This window comes from Gekko japonicus, unplaced genomic scaffold, assembly GCF_001447785.1.
Source record: "Gekko japonicus isolate JY-2015 unplaced genomic scaffold, Gekko_japonicus_V1.1 scaffold1241, whole genome shotgun sequence".
Lineage (NCBI taxonomy): Eukaryota > Metazoa > Chordata > Lepidosauria > Squamata > Gekkonidae > Gekko > Gekko japonicus.
This window is the reverse complement of record NW_015170314.1, coordinates 415,160-437,316: the sequence shown is the minus strand read 5'-3', so window position 1 is coordinate 437,316 and position 22,157 is coordinate 415,160. Positions and strand designations below refer to the sequence as shown.

Below are 22,157 nucleotides of genomic sequence, written 5' to 3'. Positions count from 1 at the left end.
TGGCCGGGTGACTGTGGGCCAGTCACACTCTCAGCCTGACCTACCTCGCAGGGTCGTTGTGGTGATAGAAAGGAGCAGAGGGGAACGATGTAAGCTGCCCTGGGTCCCCATTGGGGAGAAAGGCGGGGTAGAAATGAAGAACGCAAATAAGCAAACCGCCAGAGCTGCCTGATACATTCTGGTTACCGGACAAGATATTACGGAATTCCTTCAAAAATAAATAAATAGGGGAAGTAAATCAACAGAAGCAGACAAGTTACTCAGAGGTGACGGGCAAGACCTGCTGCGGTTCTTTAACAAAATATATTCTGTATCCCTCTGCTCCCCCTCGCCCCCCTGAAAACCCCACGGCCAGATCTCCGTCAACACACCCACCCACCAACGCTCCCTCTAAGCTGTGGAGTCCTGTGAGCAGAAATTCTACTTTGTGAGCTACCAGCATCGAAGTTGTGAGCAGGAGATTCGGCCGCTGCATCAGTTAGTTTGCTCTGGAGCCCTCCTTTCCTGGGCTGAGACAACAATGTGTGAGCCGGAGGCTGAACACCTGTGAGCCGGCTCACACTAAATCAGCTTAGAGGGAGCCCTGCGCCCCCACCCACACGCACATGTATAACAAATGTGTGTGTTTGTCCACAGCATTTATGCAGATATTCCCTCTAAGCTGTGGAGTCTTGTGAGCAAAAATTCTCCTTTGTGAGCTCCTGGCATTAAAGTTGTGAGCGAGCGATCTGGCTACTGCATTAAGTTAGTCTGCTCTGGAGCCCTCCTTCCTGAGCCAGGACAAAAATGTGTGAGCGGGGAGGCTAAAAAACTCGAAAGCAAGAAATTGCAAGTACATAAATAGGTACCACTTCGGTGGGAAGGTAGCAGCGTTCCGTGCGCCTCGGCGTCTAGTCATGCTGGCCACGTGACCACGGAAACGTCTTCGGACAGCGCCGACTCTTCGGCTTGGAAACGGAGAGGAGCACCGCAACCCTGGAGTCGGACTCGACTGGCTTTTGAGCAAGGGAGACCTTTCCCTTTTTTTAGCTCACACTCGTTCAGCTTAGAGGGAACACTGGATCCGTCCTGTAGATCGAAAGACGTCACAGCTTCTTGGAGGGGGTGGGGGACCGTTCTGGAAGGGAAGGCAGCAGGAAGGATTCATCGCGCGGCTGCCCGAATCCCGACCCTTGCCGCTTTCCCCAGGCTCCGGAGCACGCTTCGCTCCCTCCCTCGGCCGCCTGCCTCCGTGTCCCTCTTTCCCCAGCCCCTCCCCTCCCCTCGTCAGCCCCCCTCCTCCTCCAGGCTGGGCTCGGAGATCTCGGAGAAGCGGTGCTGCTGCCGTGCGCAGCGCAGACCCCGGTGACAGCAGGAGCAAGAAGCCTCCCGCAGCCAGCCGCCCGCAGACGCAGAGGCACGCAGGACCGGGCGGATCTGCTGCACGCCGGGCTCCAGGGGCCGGATCCGAGCCGTCCCCGCGGCGTTGGGTGTCTCTCCGGCGGACCCGATCAGCATGGGATGAGGACCAGGACTGGCGATCCAGGCTGGCGAGCCAAGAATCCGGGGCGTGCGTCAGGCCAACATGCAACAGGGCAAAAGCAAGCAGCCCGCGAGCCAACTGGAGGGTCCGGGCGGCGGCTGGGGGTTCGGCCCCCGCCTCCCCGGCGGCACTGGTGAGCTGCAGACTGATCGCCCGCCGGCTCCTGCCCCCCGAGCGGAGGGGCTGCTCGCTTCCCCCCCGCCCCGCCGCAGATGCCTCCGCTTGCACGAGGGAGTCCGCCTGGTGAACGCTTCTGCCTCGGTTTGACAGCAGCCCGACCACATCCTCAGCGGCGGCGCAGGGATTCCGAGGAGCACGTGAAGGGGGGCGAAGGCATGCCAGCGGCCCGGACCCACCGACGGCTGGTGCTGTGAGGGCAGAGGTTACAGGGGGATCATGGGAGGGAAGCCGGTCAAATGGTGAGCCCTCGACTGGTGATGTCGTCATTTAAAGGTGGTGGTGGTGGTGGGCAGTGTTCCCTCTAAGCTGAGTCAGTGTGAGCCAGCGCACCGTTTTTCAGCCTCCGGCTCGCACATTTTTGTCCTAGCTCAGGAAGGAGGGCTCCGGAGCAAACTGATTTATGCAGAAGCCAAATTGCCTGCTTACAACTTAAATGCTGGTAGCTCACCAAAGTAGGATTGTTGCTCACAAGACTCCGCAGCTTAGAGGGAACATTGGACTGGTGGGCAAGTGTTCCCTCTAAGCTGAGTCAGTGTGAGCCAGCTCACTGTTTTTCAGCCTCTGGCTCACACACTTTTTTGCCTTCGCTCATGAAGGATGGCTCCAGAGCAAACTAATCTATGCAGAAGCCAAATTGCCAGCTTACAACTTAAATGCTGGTAGCTCACCAAGTAGGATTGTTGCCCACAAGACTCCACAGCTTAGAGGGAACATTGGTGGTGGGCAAGTGTTCCCTCTAAGCTGAGTCAGTGTGAGCTAGCTCACCGTTTTTCAGCCTCCGGCTCGCACATTTTTTGCCTTCGCTCAAGAAGGAGGGCTCCAGAGCAAACTGATTTATGCCGTGGCCAAATCGCCTGCTTACAACTTTAATGCCAGGAGCTCACAAGGTACAATTTTTGCTCACAAGACTCCACAGCTTAGAGGGAGCATTGGACTGGTGGGGCAGTGTTCCCTCTAAGCTGAGTCAGTGTGAGCCAGCTCACCGTTTTTCAGCCTCCGGCTCACCCATTTTTTTGCCTTAGCTCATGAAGGATGGCTGCAGAGCAAAGTAATTTATGCCGTAGCCAAATCACCTGCTCGCAACGTTAATGCCAGGAGCTCACAAGGTACAATTTTTGCTCACAGGACTCCATAGCTTAGAGGGAACGGTGGGGGGCTGAGACAGGGAGGGGTGTTTCTGGGAATGCAGTGGGGTGGGGTGGTGGTGGGGAGATGCAGGCTGGGTCGCTGGGAAGAAGGAATCCTGCAGACTGGCTTCCTGCACCGTAAACCCTGCTGGGATCGGTTTCCTTTCCCAGACCTCATTTCCCTGCATCCTTAAAAAAAATAAATCGACAGGTCCAAAACCACGTTCTCCCCCCCCTTCATGGATACGGTGCCAAACCATCCCTCCGTCTTCCGCTGCCAGCTCTAACCACGCGAGGGCCCATTGATGGACCGAGGCAGCCTTTGGTCCCTGGCTTGGTGGTGGCTCACTTCCTTTCGGGGAGCCCCGGCAGCTACCGCTGGTGACTCACCAGGCCACGGGCTGTAAATAGAACCGGACTCGAGGCTGCCCGGAGACAGAACGTGTCTGAAATCCTGGTGCCACTGCAGTTTGAAAGGTGGCTGAGCATGCTCTGGGCTGCCTGAACCCCATGATGAATTGCATGCGGTGGGGGCCAGTGTTTGTGTGTGCGGGGGGAGATCATAGTTTTTTGGGAGTTATTTTTCTGGGCTGGTGTTGCCAGATGCTTGGTGCCTGGGGGGGTCAACAGTGGGAGGGCTTCTAATGTCCCGGCCCCACTGCTGGACCTCTTGATGGCACCTGGTATTTCTGGCCACTGTGTGATACAGAGTGTTGGACTGGATGGGCCTTTGGCCTGATCCAACATTGGCATCTCTTATGTTCTTATGGGCCCCCCGTCCTGTTCAGGGTCACGGTCTGTCTCGCGGCCTCACAGCCGTTGTCTCGTCCTGCCACGGCCACGAGGGGACGGTGCCTTTTTGACCGCCCTGCCTCCCTTGCCCTCGATAGCCGTCTCTCTGATGTGCAGAAAACGTAACAGGTGAACCCGTTCCTGATATGGAAATGAAGTGGTGGGGGAAACGTCGACCCCGTCTGGCTGCTTTGAAAGGCACACCAGCAGTACCACCACCCCCTATAGAGGGTGGTGGCAGTACCCGGCTTTCCGTCTGGTGATGTTTCTGTTTCCTCTTCCCGATTTAGTCACTGCAACGTGTAGGTGTCATTAGCAGCCATATGGAACACCCCCCCCCCCGCCGCCGGCTGATTTCAGATGGAAGGTTTGGGGGTGGTTTTTGGGTAACACCTGTCCTGATACAGTATACCTGACAACGTGGAGGCCTGCTGAAGTCTCTCTCAGCCAGTGCTATTCCTGCCAGGAGTCTGATTCAGTTTTGGGAAGATTCTGGGAAATGTGCTGGAGCGGCATCCCCCCCCCCCCTTTTAAATCTCCTCTGCTTTCTTCACGTCCCCGTTTTTTCTGTTCCTTTTGTTTGTTCCATCTTTTGTTCCCGTCTCTGGGAAAATGATACATTAACTCTTGCTCACACTTGCAAGGATAAATTCTTTGGGGACGCATTAAATGGGTCAGTGAGTTGTAGATGCCGTTTGCTGTTGTCTGGGCGATGCGTGCGGGAAGAATTTCCGAGAGGGAGGGAGGTGGGGCGGGGAGAAGTCTGAGGGGCTGGACCAGGGGCCACATCTGAAACGCCCGTCTTTTTAAAAAAAAAAAAAAAAAAAAGGAGGAGCCCGAATTCAAGAATGTAAAGTCCAGGTCATGGGTCGGGATCCCTGTCCTTATGGGAATCCGGGATTGGTAAAAAATAGTCTTATTTGACTTTTGACTGGTGACTCACGCCGCCCCCACAACTCCGTAGCTCCAGAAGCAAGGAGCAAGACAGAATTGGGAGAAACGTGAGGTGCCTTAATTGGCGAATGGCCGCCCCTAATAAGATTCCCCACCACAAGACGCTTTTGCCTCCGAGCTGCTACAGCGTAGAATAAGCTGCTAGACTCTCGGATGTGGGCTAAGCCCCCTGAGCTTTTCGATATATGGCGGGGGCGGGGAAGCATAAGAGGAGTTTCCTCTGCTCACTTTGTACGCCTAAGGAGCAGTGTTCCCTCTAAGCTGAGTTAGTGTGAGCTAGCTCACAGTTTTTTAGCCACCGGCTCACACATTTTTGTCTTAGCTCAGGGAGGAGGGCTCCTGAAGAAACTAATCTGTGCAGTAGCCAAATTGCTTGCTCACGACTTTAATGCCAGTAGCTCATAAGGTAGAATTTTTGCTCACAAGGCTCCACAGCTTAGAGGGAACATTGCTAAGGAGGTTTTAAATGTATTATAAATGTTGCGTTTTATCTGTTTTAATCTTTTATGTAAGCCACCCTGAGCCTGCTCCAGCGGGCGGGCGGGGGTATAAATCTAAACAAACAAACAAATAAATAAATAAATTGATAGCGAAGAAGAAGAAGAAGAAGAAGAAGAAGAGATTTGATCTATACCCCGCCCTTCACTACCCAAAGGTGTCTCAGAGCAGCTTACAAACTCCTTTCCCTTCCCCTCCCCACAACAGACACCCTGGGAGGTAGACGGGGCTGAGAGAGCTCTGACAGAAACTGCTCTTTTTCAAGAACAGCTCTTATCAGAACTATGGCTTGCCCAAGGTCATCCAGCAGGTGCAAGCGGAGGAGTGGGGGATCAAACCCGGTTCTCCCAGATTATAGTCCGCCCACTTAACCACTACACCAAACTGGCTCTCTAAGATGAGACAGCCCTACCAGAGGGGCAAGGTGAAGTAGCCACTGCAGACCACGGAGACGGGACAAGATTGGCAGCGGCAAAATGGGAGACATAAAGGTCTGGCCCAGGGGCATCCTTCGGTGGGGAGTTTTCCCGTGCTGTCAGGCAGGTCCCGTGACCAGTGTTCCCTCTAAGCTGAGTTAGTGTGAGCTAGCTCACAGTTTTTTTTAGCCTCCAGCTCACAGATTTTTGTCTCCGCTCAGGAAGGATGGCTCCAGAGCAAACTAACTGATGCAGCGGCCAAATCGCTCGCTCACAACTTTAATGCCACTAACTCACAAAGTAGAATTTCTGCTCACAAGACTCCACCGCTTAGAGGGAGCATTGGTCCCGCCCATTTTAGAAGGAATTTGCCGGTGGACCGTTCCCTGTTATTAGTTAAGGGAAGGCAATGCTTCTGGGCTTTCCACTCATGTGCACCTCTGCTGAGCTCTGAATCCAGCAAAGCGTGCGAAACTTATTTATTTCACGTACCAAGATGGGAGTGGCTCCTCCACTGCCCGTTTGTGCTGGAAAAGGACAGTCGCCTCCTCTTCTCTCCTCAGCCTAACATCGCCCAGCCCCGTAAACAGCGCCAAGAGCGAGTCCAGCGCCACCCCTTCGGAGGAAAAGGCGGGATTCGACATCGTTCGTGAAGAAGAAGCCGAGACTAGAACAGGTAAGGGGGAGGGCTAGCCAACCGGCAGAGGGTCCTCCTCACGAAGGTTGCCAGCTCTGGGTTGGGAAGTACCTGGAGATGTGGAGGGAGGAGCCTGGGGAGGGGCCGGATTGGTGGGGGGGAGGGGCCTCAGCAGGGTATAATGCCACAGAGTCCACCTGGCCCGTAGCTACGGTGGGGCCCCTCGGGGCCCAGCCCCGCCAAGCATCAGCCAGGCCCCACAAAGCTTTGCTGCTAGAAATCGCTTATTTCTGGCCACTTCCTGATTTGTACAGTTGTGTACCGATAAGAGACCTAATAGCTGCCCCAGCAGGAAAAAATGCCCACAAGCAGTGTTCCCTCTAAGCTGAGTTAGTGTGAGCTAGCTCACCGTTTTTTAGCCTCCGGCTCACCCATTTTTGTCTTATCTCAGGAAGGACGGCTCCAGAGGAAACTGCTTTATGCATCAGCCAAATCGCTCGCTCACCACTTTAATGCCAGTAAGCTCACAAAGTAGAGAGTCTTGCTCACAAGACTCCGCCGCTCAGAGGGAGCATTGCCCACAAGCCAAAAAAAATCCTGGCTCTGGGCCCAGAGTCCACCCTCCAAAGTGGCCATTTTCTCCAGGCGAACTGATCTGGGTCGTCTGGTAGATCAATTGTAATAGTGAGAGGTCTCCAGGTGCCACCTGGAGCTTGGCAACCCCAGTCCTAATTTGGGGGGATCCCCATCTGGCCCTTGCACCAGCACAGCTTTCTATAACCAGAATTTCCTCTGGCGCCTCAGGTGAGAGCAGTTGTCCTGCCTTGCCCCTATAAAGATCATAGAATCATAGAGTTGGGGCCTCCAAGGTCATCTAGCCCAACCCCCTGCACAGTGCAGGAAATTCACAAACACCCAGAAGAGGACCACCCCCCCCCCCCCACACACACACACCAGGATCTCCTGGAGAAAAATTGCTTCCTGACCCCAAATCGGCGATCAACATTTCCCTGGGTGTGTAAGATACCAGGATTGCAAATGGCATGCACCCTGAATGAATCTTAGCCATGATCCTTCCAGGAGGGGTGTTTAGTCCAGCACCTGAGGGGGCTTCTTGGACCCTTTAGTCACTCCTTTTGTGTCATGCAGCAGTGGTCTTCAACTATTCCAGACCTGGGACCAGTGTTCCCTCTAAGCTGAGTTAGTGTGAGCTAGCCCACAGATTTTTAGCCTCCAGCTCACACATTTTTGTCTTAGCTCAGGAAGGAGGGCTGCAGAGCAAACTAACTTATGCAGTAGCCAGATTGCTCGCTCACAACTTTGATGCCAGTAGCTCAAAATAGAATTTTTGCTCACAAACTCTATGTTTTCCCCTCAGATGGCTGTGGCCCCGCCCCCAGCGTGCCTGGCGTCATCACGTCACATCTGGCTGACGTGCATGCGGTGCGCGCGCTCGGGACGCCGTCCGGGAGCCCCCCGCCACGAAGAGAAACGGACTTGGGAACCCTAGCACAGTGTCATGTGAATGCTCCCCAAAAAGACTACAGGCAGGGCCGGGGATCATTTCGTAGAAAAAGAGGTGCAGGAGCTCATTAGCATAACTCATTAGGATAACTTATTTGCGTATGCCACACCCCCTGACATCACCGGAAGTGTGTCAGACGGCAACACCCACTGCAGCTAACCTGGCTGCTTCTTGCTCCTCATGGCCTGGGGCTGCTGGGAGCAGGGGGCGGGGCTTGTTGCATGTGCCCGCCCCCTGGGCTCTTTACTGCCGGAGCTCCGCTCCTGTGCGCTCCTGCAGGAAATGACCCCTGGGCAGGGCTATTTTGGGGCAGGAACGCAAAGGAACGGAGTTCCGGCTGGCTGCAGAGTTGGCCATGGCCACTACAGCCAAAACCTCTGCGTGCGTGGCTACAAAGGGAAAGCCTTGAGAGTGACCCCCCAGCAACTCCAAGGCGGGCGGGCCGAGGGGGGCACTGGAAGGATCAGGGAGGCATTTACATACCTCCCCGTGCATTCCCCAGCCTGTCCAAGGGCTGGTTTGCCTGGGCTCCCTGGAGCCGTGGGGCGCCCAGGCAAGCCAAGGGGAGGCACAGGGTGTGGCCTAATATGCTAATGAGCTGTGCGGTCAGGGATGTGGCCTAATATGCTAACGAGTTTCTGTTGTTGGGTGTGGCCTGTTATGCTAATGAGTTCCTGCTGGGCTTTTTCTACAAAAAAGCCCTGAGTACAGGTATCCTGTGATCTGCACAGGGAAACTCCATGTTGGGCACCAGCCTATGTTGCCAAGTGGAATGTTGTTTTCTTGATCAAATTATGGCTGTGGGAGGGTTTGGCCCTGCAGTGCACTTGAGTTTGATGCTTCTACTGAAACTAGTCCCTGATCTCTAGTCAAGAAGATATGAAGACAGAACTCTGATCTTGCATTCTGGCCTTTTCAGTCACGGCCAGGTCAAAACGGTTAAGACAGCCACTTCGTGCGTTCCATTTTTGAAGAGTAAACCAAAGATGCTTCAAGTCAGGAAGCCACACGTGACTTTAGCTACCTGCTGCAATAGGCGAACCCAGGTTTGCATCTGCACAGTGTGTGAAATGGCCCTTATCGTCGGCCCCCTCAAATCAATGTGAAATCATTCTTGATGCTTTCACACCCGCGAGACCTCGAGTCTGGTCTTTAGCTTTCCTGTGGCGGCAAGTCAGTTGACCTCCATGGGCTAGCGGGTGCAGTTGGTTCAAAAATGTCTTTATGTCCCAAAATAACAACATTTGCAAAGGACACGGCCCAGATTTCAAGCTTTCTGACATGTGGCTTGTAGAAAAACTCCTAAAAGTCTGAATTGGACCTCTGCATCCAGGATTCCTCAAATAAGGGACTGCAGAATTGCAAGTTCTCTGTATCACATGTCAGTGAGTTGGGTTTAGGGTTTAAATGATGGATGAGTTTAAAACCCATGGCTGGAGTGAGCGGGACACAGCCATAGCCGTCTCTTATTTGTGATGGGAAAAGGTCCCAGGGAAGCCCCTTTTTATTATTCACAGTGCAGGGTAGGGTGCTTTGTCCTTAAACCAAGCAAAAGAAGGGAGGGGGAACCCCTCAAAACAAAAGCCTGAAATCTCCAGTCTGAGTGAGTCTGAATTTATAATGCACAGGAGCTGGAACAGAGCCTGGGAAAATGTGGTTTCTGGGACTGATTTTTTTTTTTAATGGTTCTGCTCAGTTATTTAGCATCATCGCACCGTCTGCGTTAGATGGATGGAGAGGTTGTTTCAGTAGAAAAGCACAGGAGTCCAGGAGCACCTTAAAGACTAAGAAAATGTGTGGCAGGATATGAGCTTTCCTGTTCACTTGTTTTATGTATTTATTTATTTAGACTTACACACACACGCCTCCCTGCCAAGGTCGGCTCAGGGCGGCTTACAACAGAATAAAACACACACATAAATTTAAATCATCCTAAAAACAGTTAGACAGTGTCATAGATGCAACGAGCATGAAATTGAGCAAACTTCAGAGGACGGCGGAAAACAGGAGGGCCTGGCGAGATCTTGTCCATGGGGTCGCGAAGAGTCGGACTCGACTGTGCGACTGAACAACAACAAAAACAGATAAAACATTTCAGCATTTGAAACCTTTCTAAGTGCTAGCATTTCATAAGATTAATAAATTATTAAATGATGGCGGCTCCTTCCGTTGTAGTGGTCAGCCCATTGAGCTAATCTTGTGCAGCCGGCACAGGCTGTTAGGGCTTCAGGGGACACGGGTCTCTATCGGGGCGGCTCCTAATTAAAGGCCTGGCAGAAGAGCTCCGTCTTGCAGGCCCTGCGGAACTGCGTGAGGTCCCGCAGGGCCCTTCTTCAGATACAGCTAGAATCCATCTGTCCTTATATCTTGGAGAGTGGAGTGATGTAGGACAGATGGACTCCCATTCTAGCTGTATCCAAAGAAGTGAGCCGTGACTCACGCAAGCCCCTCCCCTGCCACAGGTTTTGTGAGTCTTCCAGGTGCTCCTGGACTCCTGCTCTTTTTTACTGCTACAGACAGACTAACACGGCTGTCCGTCTTGATCTGTCTCCATGGAGAGGCTGGTTGGTTGTTGCATTTCTGGCCCACGTTTTCTTCCATCCTGGAAGTCGGGGTGAACTGCAGGCTTGGAGGAGGAGAAGAAGAAGAAGAGATTGGATTTATACCCCATGGCCCTTCACTCGGAGTCTCAGAGCGGCTTACAAACTCCTTCCCCTTCCCCTCCCCACAACAGGCACCCTGTGAGGTGGGTGGGGCTGAGAGAGCTCTGACAGGAAAGGCTCTTTTTCAAGGACAGCTGTGCCAGAGCTTGCGACTGACCCAAGGTCACATCAGCAGGTGCAAGTGGAGGAGTGGGGGAATCAAACACGGTTCTCCCAAATTAGAGTCTGCACACTGAACCACTGATCCCCAGGAAGTTTTGTATCCAGGCAGGCACTGACCCGATCCGAGTGGCTTTGCTTCTGCAAGGCCCCTGTGTCAGGTACATTCTTTTTTTAAAAAAACCTCGTAATTAGGATATCACAATAAGTATACTTATAATTCATATAACAAGTTATATCCTTTTTTTCTTCGACATACCCCCCCTTCTGACTTCCCACAGTGCTCAAACTTCCCATCCCCTCTTAGGTCAGCCCCTTTCCCAATTCTTTAATATTATACATTTATTACAGGTACCGTATCTCTTTATTTATAGATCTATATACGTTTAAACTTATTCTAAATAGTCTTCGGTCTTAATAATTGTCAAAGCAAAATAAATTGTTTTTAACATCCCAATATTTCTCCATATAGTCTTTGAAATCCTTCCAATCTGCAAAAAAGTCTTCTGCTTCTTGATTTTTAAGGTTTCTTGTCATTTTGTCCATTTCAACCATAAAAAGTAACTTCTTTAGCCACTCCCAAATATCAGGCTTTTTTCTTGCTTCCAATATTGAGAGTACGTCATTCTAGCAGTTGTAATCATATACCACATTAAAGTTCGCTTTGCAATATTAACTTCTTCCATTCTAAGTCCCGAAAGAAACACTTCCGGTTCCTTCTTAATTTTACATTTCATAATTTTTTCCATCTCTGAATGGACCTCGGCCCAGAAACTTTTTGCTTTTTCACATGTCCACCACATATGGTAAAAAGAACCTTCTATTTTCTTATATTTCCAACATTTGTTTGATAGATTACTGCTTATATTTGCTATCTTTTTTGGTGTCATATACCATCTATACATCATCTTATAGCAGTTCTCCCTTAAATTATTACATGTTGAAATTTTCATTGCATTTTTCCATAAAAATTCCCAGGATGACATGTATATTTCATTATTCATATTAACTGCCCATTTTACCATCTGCTCTTTCACTGTTTCATCTTCAGTATACCATTTTAACAATATCTCATACATCTTAGAAATCATCTTTTTACCTCCTTCCACCCACAAATTCTCAATTTCATTATCTTTTGCCCTGAAACCAAACTCCTTTTTATCTACTTTAAACAGATCATAAACCTGTCTATATTGCAACCAGCCATACTTATAGTCCATTTCTTCTTCTGATTTCATATCGAACGACTTTCCAGCAGGTTTCAAAATGTCTCTATATTGTAGCCAGTCTGCTCTTGTGTCAGGTGCATTCTGATAGGGAGGTAACAGCAAGCGAGAGGCTGTCCAGACACAGGGGTCAGAGTGGCACAAGTGGCACAAGTAAGCCTTTGTGTCTGTGACACAGGAGCGTCTTGCAGACGTGCTTGGGCGACCGGGAATGCCGTACCTTTTGACATGGCCCTTTCCTCTTGAGTGGGATCGGTCCCTGTGTCATCGGGCACAGCCCTCACCAGGAGAGGTTTTGCTTGCTTTTTTTTTTTTGGTATAAGATTTTTTTATTTTTTCTACAACACAGACATGACACAAACATATAACAAACACAAACATAAAATATACCTTGTCCTGTCTTAGCCAGTTTGGTGTAGTGGTTAAGTGCGCGGATTCTAATCTGGGAGAACCGGGTTTGATTCCCCACTCCTCCACTTGCACCTGGCTGGATGACTTTGGGCAAGCCGTAGCTCTGATAAGAGCTGTTCTTGAAAAAGAGCCGTTTCTGTCACAGCTCTCTCAGCCCCACCGACCTCACAGGGTGTCTGTTGTGGGAGGGGGAAGGGAAAGGAGTTTGTAAGCCGCTCTGAGACACCTTTGGGTAGTGAAGGGTGGGGTATGTATCCAATCTCTTCCTCTTCTTCTTCTCTATTCTGGGAGAACCGGGTTTGATTCCCCACTCCTCCACTTGCACCTGACTGGATGACTTTGGGCAAGCCGTAGCTCTGATAAAAGCTGTTCTTGAAAAAGAGCACTTTCTGCCAGAGCTCTCTCAGCCCCACCTACCTCACAGGGTGTCTGTTGTGGGGAGGGGAAGGGAAAGGAGATTGTAAGCCGCTCTGAGACACCTTTGGGTATTCTTCTTCTTCTTCTTCTTCTTCTTCTTCTTCTTCTTCTTCTTCTTCTTCTTCTTCTTCTTCTTCTTCTTCTTCTTCTTCTTCTTCTTCTTCGTATGAATATAGTTCTCATGCCATTTATAAAATCTTCGCCATGTGTTTTCAAATGACTCTTCAGTATGATCCTTCAGAGTTAGGTTAATTTGTCCATCTCTGCTGCTGCTAGTATTTTGTTAATGAATTCTTCTTTACTTGGTATTTCTTGGCTCCTCCGGTATTTGGCATACAATATTCTAGCTGATGTGGTTATATACATTAGCAAATAAGAGTCATCGCTTTTAAAATTAAGCTTTCTTGACTCGAGGGTGCCTGTAAGCACCCTCGAGAGTGAGACATGGGGGGTGAGACAGGATATGGTCATGGCTGCCAACTTGGAAGGCTTAAAAAGGGGGGTGGGCAAATTCACAGAGGACAGGGCTATCAGTGGCTACTAGGATATCTGCTCCCTCTAGTACCAGGGGCAGTCTGCACCACTGTGGGGGAGCACAGGGGGGTGGGAGTAGAGATGTAAAATTTCCGGAAATTTTGAAGCTCAGAAGAAACGGAAATTTTCAGAAAAATAGAAAAAAAAATGCTACATTAGCACTTCTTTTTGCTTTTCCAGATTGAAAGTCATTCTGTTACTTTAGAAACATAAAATATGACTATGGACATTTTTACTTGGCATGAAATTGCCACAACTAGCATATTAAAAATATAGTGTATCCAAACAATTATGACAAACAGAATACCCACCCACATGCAAAAACAAAACTGAAACCTTTTTCTTTCCTTGTGACAACAGCACCTCCTAAAGGAAGAAATGCATCCTGTTCTTGCATTGGAGAGTTCAGTTTGTAACCTAGGACTTGCTTGTCCCCAGTGCACAGAAATTAGATCAATCTGATACCATACATATTTTTTAGAAATGATTTGGAAAATATTTGAACACCTTGTCTTAAAATATTTTATTCATTGTGTTAAAATAAAACGTTCCATAATCATTTCCCCCCTTTTCTTTTCTTTTTTCAATTTTTCCAATTTTTCGGGAAAAAACAAAAAAGGCTTCAGGGAAAAAACGGGGGGGGGGGACGTCCCCCCCCCAAAAAAATCTGTTTTTTCCCCGGGCCTTCACATCTCTAGGTGGGAGGATGCTGTGCAGTCATCCTGTTTGCTGGCTTCCTAAAGGCAGCTGGTTGGCCGCTGTGTGAACAGAATGCTGGACTCGATGGGCCTTGTCTGATCCAGCTCGGCTCTTCTGATGTTCTTACGGCCTGCCCTTCCTGCCAGCAGTGGTGGTCTTCTTCACATTCACCCCGTTCCCTGGCATACTTTGAGAGTGCAACAGTAGAAACGAAACAGTAGAAAACGGTGGTGGGTCTTCCCTTTCTTTTCGCGCTTGGTCCTTTCAAGGGAAGCCGTGTCCAGAGCGTCTTCTCCCAACCATGACATTCTTCCTCCTGCAGAAGAGGCGAGCTCTCCCTTCCCCCTGGAGTGGCAGGCGCGCTGTCCTGTGACGAGCTTGGAGACTTCATGGGAGGAGCAACTGCTGGAGCAGCAAGACCACTTGGAAAAGGAGATGGAAGAAGCGAAGAAGATGATTTCGGGCCTGCAGGTAGGAAGGAGCCTTTGCCCCCATTGTGCGTTCAACAATGACTTGTTAATTAGCCGGCCTTGTGAATGAAGTGGGGGTATGAGATTTGGAAAAGGAAGGTTTCATCCAGTGTTCCCTCTAAGCTGAGTTAGTGCGAGCTAGCTCACAGTTTTTTAGCCTCCAGCTCACACATTTTTGTCTTCGCTCAGGAAGGATGGCTCCAGAGCAAGCTAATTTATGTAGTAGCCACATTGCTTGCTTTCATGCCGGTAGCTCACAAAGTAGAATTTTTGCTCACAATACTCCACACCTTAGAGGATCATTGGTTTCATCCAGTTCTATCACAGGCGGTTTTAGCACAGTTTTGCAAAAGTGACTTGTAATCCAGTCCTGAGGCAGGTGATTCCAGAAACAGCAGGGCACGGGGCCATTTTGGGGGTGTGTGTGTGCAGAGCAGGACCTTTGGGCCGAAGCCCCCTTGTGTGTGTTTGTCGTGTGTGTTAAGCACTGTCAGGTCACTTCCAGCTTATGGTGACCCTATGCAGAAGAAGAAGAAGAGGAGGAGGAGGACGAGGAGACTGATTTAAAGTATCTGCACAGCCAATCAAAAGTCTTCCTGGCCAAAAGCCCCACCTGGCCCTGCCCACTTTTTAAACACACTTGGTGGGTGCCAGGGCTGCGGTGGCTCAAGTGGTTAAGATGCTGAGGTGCAGACCCGAGTGCCGCATGACGGAGTGAGCTCCCGTCTCTAGTTCCAGCTCCTGCCAACCTAGCAGTTCAAAAGCAAGAAATTGCAAGTAGATAAATAGGTACCGCTTTGGTGGAAGGTAACAGCGTTCCGTGCGCCCTAGCGTCTAGTCATGCCGGCCACATGACCACGGAAACATCTTCGGACAGCGCTGGCTCTTCGGCTTGGAAACGGAGATGAGCACCGCTTCCCTAGAGTCAGATTTGACTGGCTTTCGAGCAAGGGAAACCTTTACCTTTATCTGGTGGGTGCCAGAAAAGGTGTCGGCGGGACCATGGCACTCATGGGCACCACAGTGGAGACCTCTGTGGTAACCAGCGTTCCCTCTAAGCTGAGTTAGTGTGAGCCAGCTCACAGTTTTTTAGCCTCCGGCTCACACGTTTTTTGTCTTGTCTCAGGAAGGACGGCTCCAGAGCAAACTAATTTTTGCAGCAGCCAAATCACTCGCTTACAAATTTAATGCCAGCAGCTCACAAAGTGGAATTTTTGCTCACAAGACTCCACAGCTTAGAGGGAGCCTTGGACCAGTGATGACTATTCAATATTGAGAAGAAGCGATCTGGATGATTTCTGACCCCCTCATTTTGAACCTGCTGAAGTGTTCCAAATACTCATCAAGGATAGCTGCGTGAACAGTGTGTCGTTCTCACGTTGAAATGGGTGGAAGCCGCTCCGTGCCGTGGACTGCTGCTTGAGCACCCGGTGCGCGCTGCGGGAATGTCGCAGTACTGAAGGAGCCACACTAGGGAAGCACAAAACGACTAGTGGACTGTTTAAAGAACGGCAAAATAGAAACGTTCACTCTGTGCACCGATGTGTGGTAGCCGTAGGGGAGGGATTTCTGCCGGAGCCCATGACGGTTATGTGACTGTATGAACACACGAAGCGGCCTTATCCTGAATCAGACCGTTGGTGTGATTGTCCATCAAAGTCAGAATTGGCTGTGCAAACTGGCAGCAGCTCTCCAGGGTCTCAGGCAGAGGTCTTTCACATCTCCACCTACCCGGTCCTTTTAACTGCAGATGCCGGGGACCGAACCTGGGACTTTCTGCATGCCAAGTGGGTGGTGTCCAGTGTTCCCTCTAAGCTGAGTTGGTGTGAGCTAGCTTGCAGTTTTTTAGCCCCTGGCTCACACATTTTTGTCTTCGCTCAGGAAGGCTGGCTCCAGAGCTAACTAATTAACGCAGGAGCCAAATCGCTCGCTCACAACTTCAATGCCAGTAGCTCACAAAGCAGACTTTTTGCTCACAAGACTCCACAGCTTAGAGGGAGCATTGATGTGGTGTCCCACTCAGGAGGCACAGCCTCTCCCCACGCCACACACAACAGTAGCAAATAGCTATCTGGGGGAAGAACTGTGTCCTCTCAGGTATAAAACAGCCAGTGCTTCATTCCATAGCAGAAACATGAACTTAGATGCCTGGACTGTATAAAATATATGTGCCAAGTGCCGATTGTTCTGCTAGGAGTGGGAAAAGCAGAACATTGGGAGTGATACCTACGCCCGATCAGCAATGGATCAGAATCCTAGGAGGGACATGCATAATCATCCAGGACTGTAAAAGGACCGTGCCGGTTTCGCTTCAAAGTGCTGGTTCTTACCTTTAAAGCCCAATACGCCCAGGGTCCGACATACCTGAGGGACCGCCTCTCCTCATATATACCCCCAAGGGCACTACGGTCGGGGACGCAACATCTACTGGTGACTCCAGGCCCCAAAGAGGCCAGGCTCGCTATCACTAGGGCCAAGGCCTTTTCGGTGGCGGCTCCTACCTGGTGGAATGAGCTCCCGGAAGAGATCAGGGCCCCGCGGGACCTTGCACAGTTCTGCAGGGCCTGTAAGACGGAGCTCTTCCGCCAGGCTTTCGATTAGGAGCCGCCGCCGCCGCCACCACCACCACCACCAACAACAACAACGAGTTGGCAACAGCGGGGTATTGGAATGGCCCGGTGACAAACAGACTGCAGCACTATGGCGGCTGGAGACCACTGAACTGAGATCTGCTTAAATATCCTCCTGATACCATCTACTGGGAGCTGCGGTGGCTCAAGTGGTTAAGACGCTGAACTGCAGGCTGTGGAAGGTCGGTAGTTCAGCAGTTCGAGACCCGAGTGTGCCGCATGGCGGAGTGAGCTCCCGTCTCTAGTTCCAGCTCCTGCCAGCCTAGCAGTTCGAAAGCAAGAAATTGCAAGTAGATAAATAGGGACCACTTTGGTGGGAAGGGAACAGCATTCCGTGCGCCTCGGTGTTTAGTCATGCCAGCCACATGGCCACGGAAACGTCTTCAGACAGTGCTGGCTCTTCGGCTTTGAAATGGAGATGAGCACCGCAACCCTCGAGTCGGATTCGACTGGCTTTCGAGCAAGGGAACCTTTACCTTTACCATCTACTAAATGGAAGACTGTTATATCGGACGTTCTTGGAGCACTTTATTTTGTAAATTTGGTAACCAATCGTTTTATCTTGTTTTTATGTACTGGCATGCGTGCCCTGATGTTAGCCGCCCTGAGCCCGTTCGCGGGGAGGGCGGCCTAGACATCGAATAAATAAATAAGCAAATAAATAGACATTTGGTTTTTACAAAGCCTCACGGCAAGACTTGTCCGGCTACAAAGCCACAATGGCTCCCCTCCGTGACCCACCCTCCTCCTCTGCTCCTGTCCCGTTCTGCTCTCCGGAGCAGTGACTCTGGACTCTCTCAAGAACGAGGGTCTTTCTGTCCTGGGAACTGCGCTGGTTTTGAATGGTAAATATTTATGTAGGAGCGAACAAAGGCCGCATTGTGCTGGCGGCTGGAAGCGGCCTCTGCAGCCATCAGCGAACAGGAGACACACAAGAGACACACAACTGCTGGGTGCCCCGGTAGAATTAGTGCACAGTGTACCCTCGGAGGGCAGCATGACACCCCACCCCACCCCACCCCACACACACTTCTTTTCTTCGTACCCTGGGAGCCCAGAGAGGCAGCTGGTACTGCGACGGGCAGCTGCCTGGCATTGTCGCCCTCTTATCTCCCAGGAGAAGAGGGAAGCCAGCAGCTGATCCCACTGCCCAAGAAACTGGATTTGAATAGTCAATTCCACTCTTCAAAGGCAGGCCGCATCCCCCGGAGATGCAAAACGAGTTGCTGTCGCCCAGTTCCTACTGACTGGGTGTCCTTCAGGGCAAAGTCGGATTAGGCCTTGGCAAATATGTATTCCCGTTGCATTTTGCAAGGTTTTTCCCTTTCCCTGGAACGCCGAAGGCAGCTGAACTACTCGGTCTGTGTTCTTTCAGGACCTCAGACGGACTGTCCTCGCCAGCGGGTAGCAGTTACAGATTTCCAGCCCCGTCACTGGAATCAAAGGCCACTGCTTTCTTGCAGGCCCCGTTTTAAAACCGCCAAGTTCTGAGAGCCTCATATCCGGCAGTGGCCATTCTGATACCCTCAAAACTGACTGCTGTCTGCAGGACACGCACCCGGCCACGGATTGAGCTGTGACGCCGTAGGGTGCGGTCAGACGGCGTGTGCTGGGAGCGGTTTAACTTGCTCCGGCCCTGATGCGGTCTTTTTTAACCTGGAGAATCGCGATCACACTCACCTCCTTGCTCCGGATCGCTGCGCAGGCACATCGCTCTTTGCCGTCCACGCGCAGGAGCGTGCGTCAGTGTTGTTTTTCTCTCTCTCTCAGTTTGGGCATGCACACAGGCAGCCATCTGTAGAACTAAAATTTTCACGCGTGCGCAGAACAGCGATTTCCACTTCAACTCGACTGCTGTAACACTTCCCTTTAAACTTGAAAGGAACATTTCCCTTTAAACGTTTACCCCGAAAATGGCCTCTGTGAGATCCCGAACTCGTCTAAATGCTAAAACTAGGCACCGTTTAAACATTGTTTTCAATAACGCGGTGGCAGACCTCCGCCTATGCGCACACCACCAACGCTTAAAAAAATGGCGGGTGATGGCTCAACACCGGAGGAGCGATCAGACGTCAGTAAAGTGCAGCTGCTATTGGCTTTCTAAATGAAATAAATAAATTATAAACCGCAAGAAAAGTGCAGCTGGAACCAGAGAATCAGGAAAACACCACTTGGGGACCTGGTATCAAAATACTACGGGTTAAAGCAGTTTTGAGCCAGAAAGCAACAGCTGGGGACGGGAGGCAGCTGTTGACCATGTGATCGCGCAGATAAAATCCGTTTCTGAGGCGGGCCGAAAGTGGACTAAACAGCCCGTCTGACCGCATCCATAGAGTGTTTGCAAACATTCAGCCTGTTCAAGTGAAAGCTTCTAGCGCTGTTGCCAGAAAGGAAGGGAGTAAATTTGGCTAAGCAAGATTCTACACAGAACCACGTCTGCTGTGCATGGATTAGATTTAGTGTTGACAGATATTTGGATGTTTTGTTGCCCGTGTGGAAGGGCCCTTGATGCTTCCTTTGTGGGCCTTAGGAGAGCGTGTGCTTTCCGAGTCGGTATGACCATCTTCAGAACTCTACCTGCAAATGCCAAATGTGCCGCAGACACACACATCCCTCGAAACCAAGCTTGGCAAAAACTGCCCAATTTTTTTAACGAATTAAAAGTTTTCCCTTGTGGTTCAAGGCAACTTACAGTTCTAAACTTAAAAACATACAAAGTGCAATAAAAGCCCGTTAACGGCTCCCCTCACCAAAATGGCTGTTGCTGAAACCTAATTTAAGGCCCTTGCAAATAAAGAGGCATTATGGCACCTCCTAAAAAAAAAAATCTAAAGATGGTTTTCCTCCATACCTCCTCAGGGAGCCTGTTCCACAAGGCGTGAACCAGCACAGAGAAGAAGCAGGCTGTAGTCGATGCCGAACTGGTCACCTTCAGTGGGGGGGACAACCAGAAGACTGCAGTTGGCTCACCGGGCCTCATGAGGAGAGGTGGCCCTTCAGATAGGTGCATTTCAGGCTGCAAGGGGAAGGGCAGTGTCTCGGGGGCGGAGCATCTTCTTGGCATGCAAAAGGTCCGAAGTTCAGTCCCCAGCATCTCCTATTAAAAGGACCAGGCAACAGGTGATATGAAAGACCTCTCTGTGCCTGAAACCCGGAGAGCCGCTGCCAGTCAGAGTAAGAAAATACCTTGATGGACCAGTGGTCTGAGTCAGTATAAGCCACCGTCATGTGTCCAAGGGCTTTAGAAGTTATAGCCAGCGCCTTGAACTGAATTCAGAAAAAAACCAGCAGTCAGTGTGGCTGTTTTCAAGCAGGCAAGATGTGTTCCCATCAGCTAAAGTAAAGGTAAAGGTCTCCCTTGCTCGAAAGCCAGTCGAATACAACTCTAGGGGGCAGTGCTCATCTCCGTTTCAAAGCCGAAGAGCCAGCGCTGTCCGAAGACGTTTCCGTGGTCATGTGGCCGGCATGACTAGATGTCGAGGCGCACGGAACGCTGTTCCCTTCCCACCAAAGCGGTACCTATTTATCTACTTGCAATTTCTTGCTTTCAAGCTGCTAGGTTGGCAGGAGCTGGGGCCAGAGATGGGAGCTCACTCCGTCATGCGACACTTGGGTCTCAAACTGCTGAACTACCAACCTTCTGGTCTGCAGTTCTGCATCTTAACCACTTGAGCCACCGCACCGTTCCCATCAGCTACCCCCCGACAATAGCTGGACTGAACTAGCTGTGGTTTTTGGGTTGTTCTCCAGTGCAGCCCGTCCTAGAACGTGTTATGGAAGTATAGACCTCAGGGTTAGCAAAGCATGGCTTGGAATGGCTCGGTCGGCTGAGTCTAAGAAAGGGGAGAGTTGGTGAACTGGATGCAGCTGACAGAAGGTACTCTCAGTCACCTGGCCAGCTTCTTTTCAAACAGCAAAGCTGGGTCCACGAGCCACCCCGAAGCTCTTAATCTGCTCTGCAAATGCCCCAACTTGACTCCATCCAGCCCCTGCAAAAATCAGCCATCCCGACTAGCCTTACCTCCATCAAATCTGGATTCAGCTTCATTTTGTCCTGTCTTATCCCCTGGGCCATGGCCTCCAAGCATCGATTCCGATCCGAGATGGGTGCATCCAGAGGCTTAGATAATGCAATTTAGAGCTACGGTACTGTCACCTGCATGTTGATGGCACCCAACCTCAGAGTTCCAGATGATCTCATTCAGCAGCCTCATGTAAATCCTGAAGAGCGTAGGTGACAACATGGAACCGAAGACAGATCCTGACCAGTGTTCCCTCTAAGCTGAGTTAGTGTGAGCTAGCTCACAGTTTTTTTAGCCTCCAGCTCACGCATTTTTGTCCTAGCTCAGGAAGGGTGGCTCCAGAGCAAACTAATTTATGCAGCAGCTAAATTGCTCGCTCACAACTTTAATGCCAGCAGCTCACAAAGTAGAATCTTTGCTCACAAGACTCCACAGCTTGGAGCAGGGGTGTCGAAACCATTTGTTATGAGGGCCAGATCTGACATAAATGAGATCTTGTTGGGCCGGGCCACGTGTGTCATAACATGTAATGCCAGGTAGCGGAGATATAAAGTTTATAAAGGGCACAAATGCAAAGGTTTTTTTTTTTACTTAAAATAAAAACATGCTTAAAACATTAGCACTCTTGCAATATTTTGTTTATTTAACAGTGTCTGATAACTGACCCGTCTTGCTCTGAATTATTGCATCAAAATGTCTGTGCTGTTGCACTCTTGAGTATGCTGTTCAGGTATGTATCTGTAGGCTGCAAACCTACGATGACGCAGCAGCAGCAGAACTGGAAGAAGAAGCAGAAGTCAGCCAGTTCCACTGTGGGCCTAATAGAAGCCCTCTGGGGGCCTGATCCAGCCCCTGGGCTGCATGTTTGACACCCGTGGCTTACAGGGAGCATTGATCCTGACCCTGCTGATTCTGATCGACCGATAATAACTATCTGTGTTTGATCAGGCAAGAAATACTGATACCTCTGAGGAGCTACACCGACTTTGTATCCTAACCAATGAATATGCTCCCTCTAAGCTGTGGAGTCTTGTGAGCAAAAATTCAACTTTGTGAGCTGCTGGCACGAAAGCTGTGAGCGAGTGATTTGGCTACCACATAAATTAGTCTGCTCTGGAGCCATCCTTCCTGAGCGGAGACAAAAATGTATGAGCCGGAGGCTAAAAACCTGTGAGCTAGCTCACACTAACTCAGCTTAGAGGGAACACTGGAATGGAGTGGTCAAGTGCATTGGAGGCAGCTGATAGAAGAAGAAGAAGAAGAAGAAGAAGAAGA

At 50.5% G+C, this 22,157-nt stretch overlaps 1 protein-coding gene across 1 annotated transcript in view; it reads left to right on the top strand.

The window, feature by feature from the left end:
- The first annotated feature begins 1,869 nt into the window (after window positions 1–1,869).
- DIXDC1 (DIX domain containing 1) overlaps window positions 1,870–22,157 on the top strand; it is a 49,173-nt gene continuing 28,885 nt past the window's right edge. The window contains exons 1-3 of the mRNA XM_015418015.1: window positions 1,870–1,941; window positions 6,053–6,165; window positions 14,083–14,231. Of these exons, the coding sequence (XP_015273501.1) occupies window positions 1,919–1,941; window positions 6,053–6,165; window positions 14,083–14,231 (285 nt within the window). The 5' untranslated portion in view covers window positions 1,870–1,918. The remainder of the gene's footprint in view (window positions 1,942–6,052; window positions 6,166–14,082; window positions 14,232–22,157) is intronic.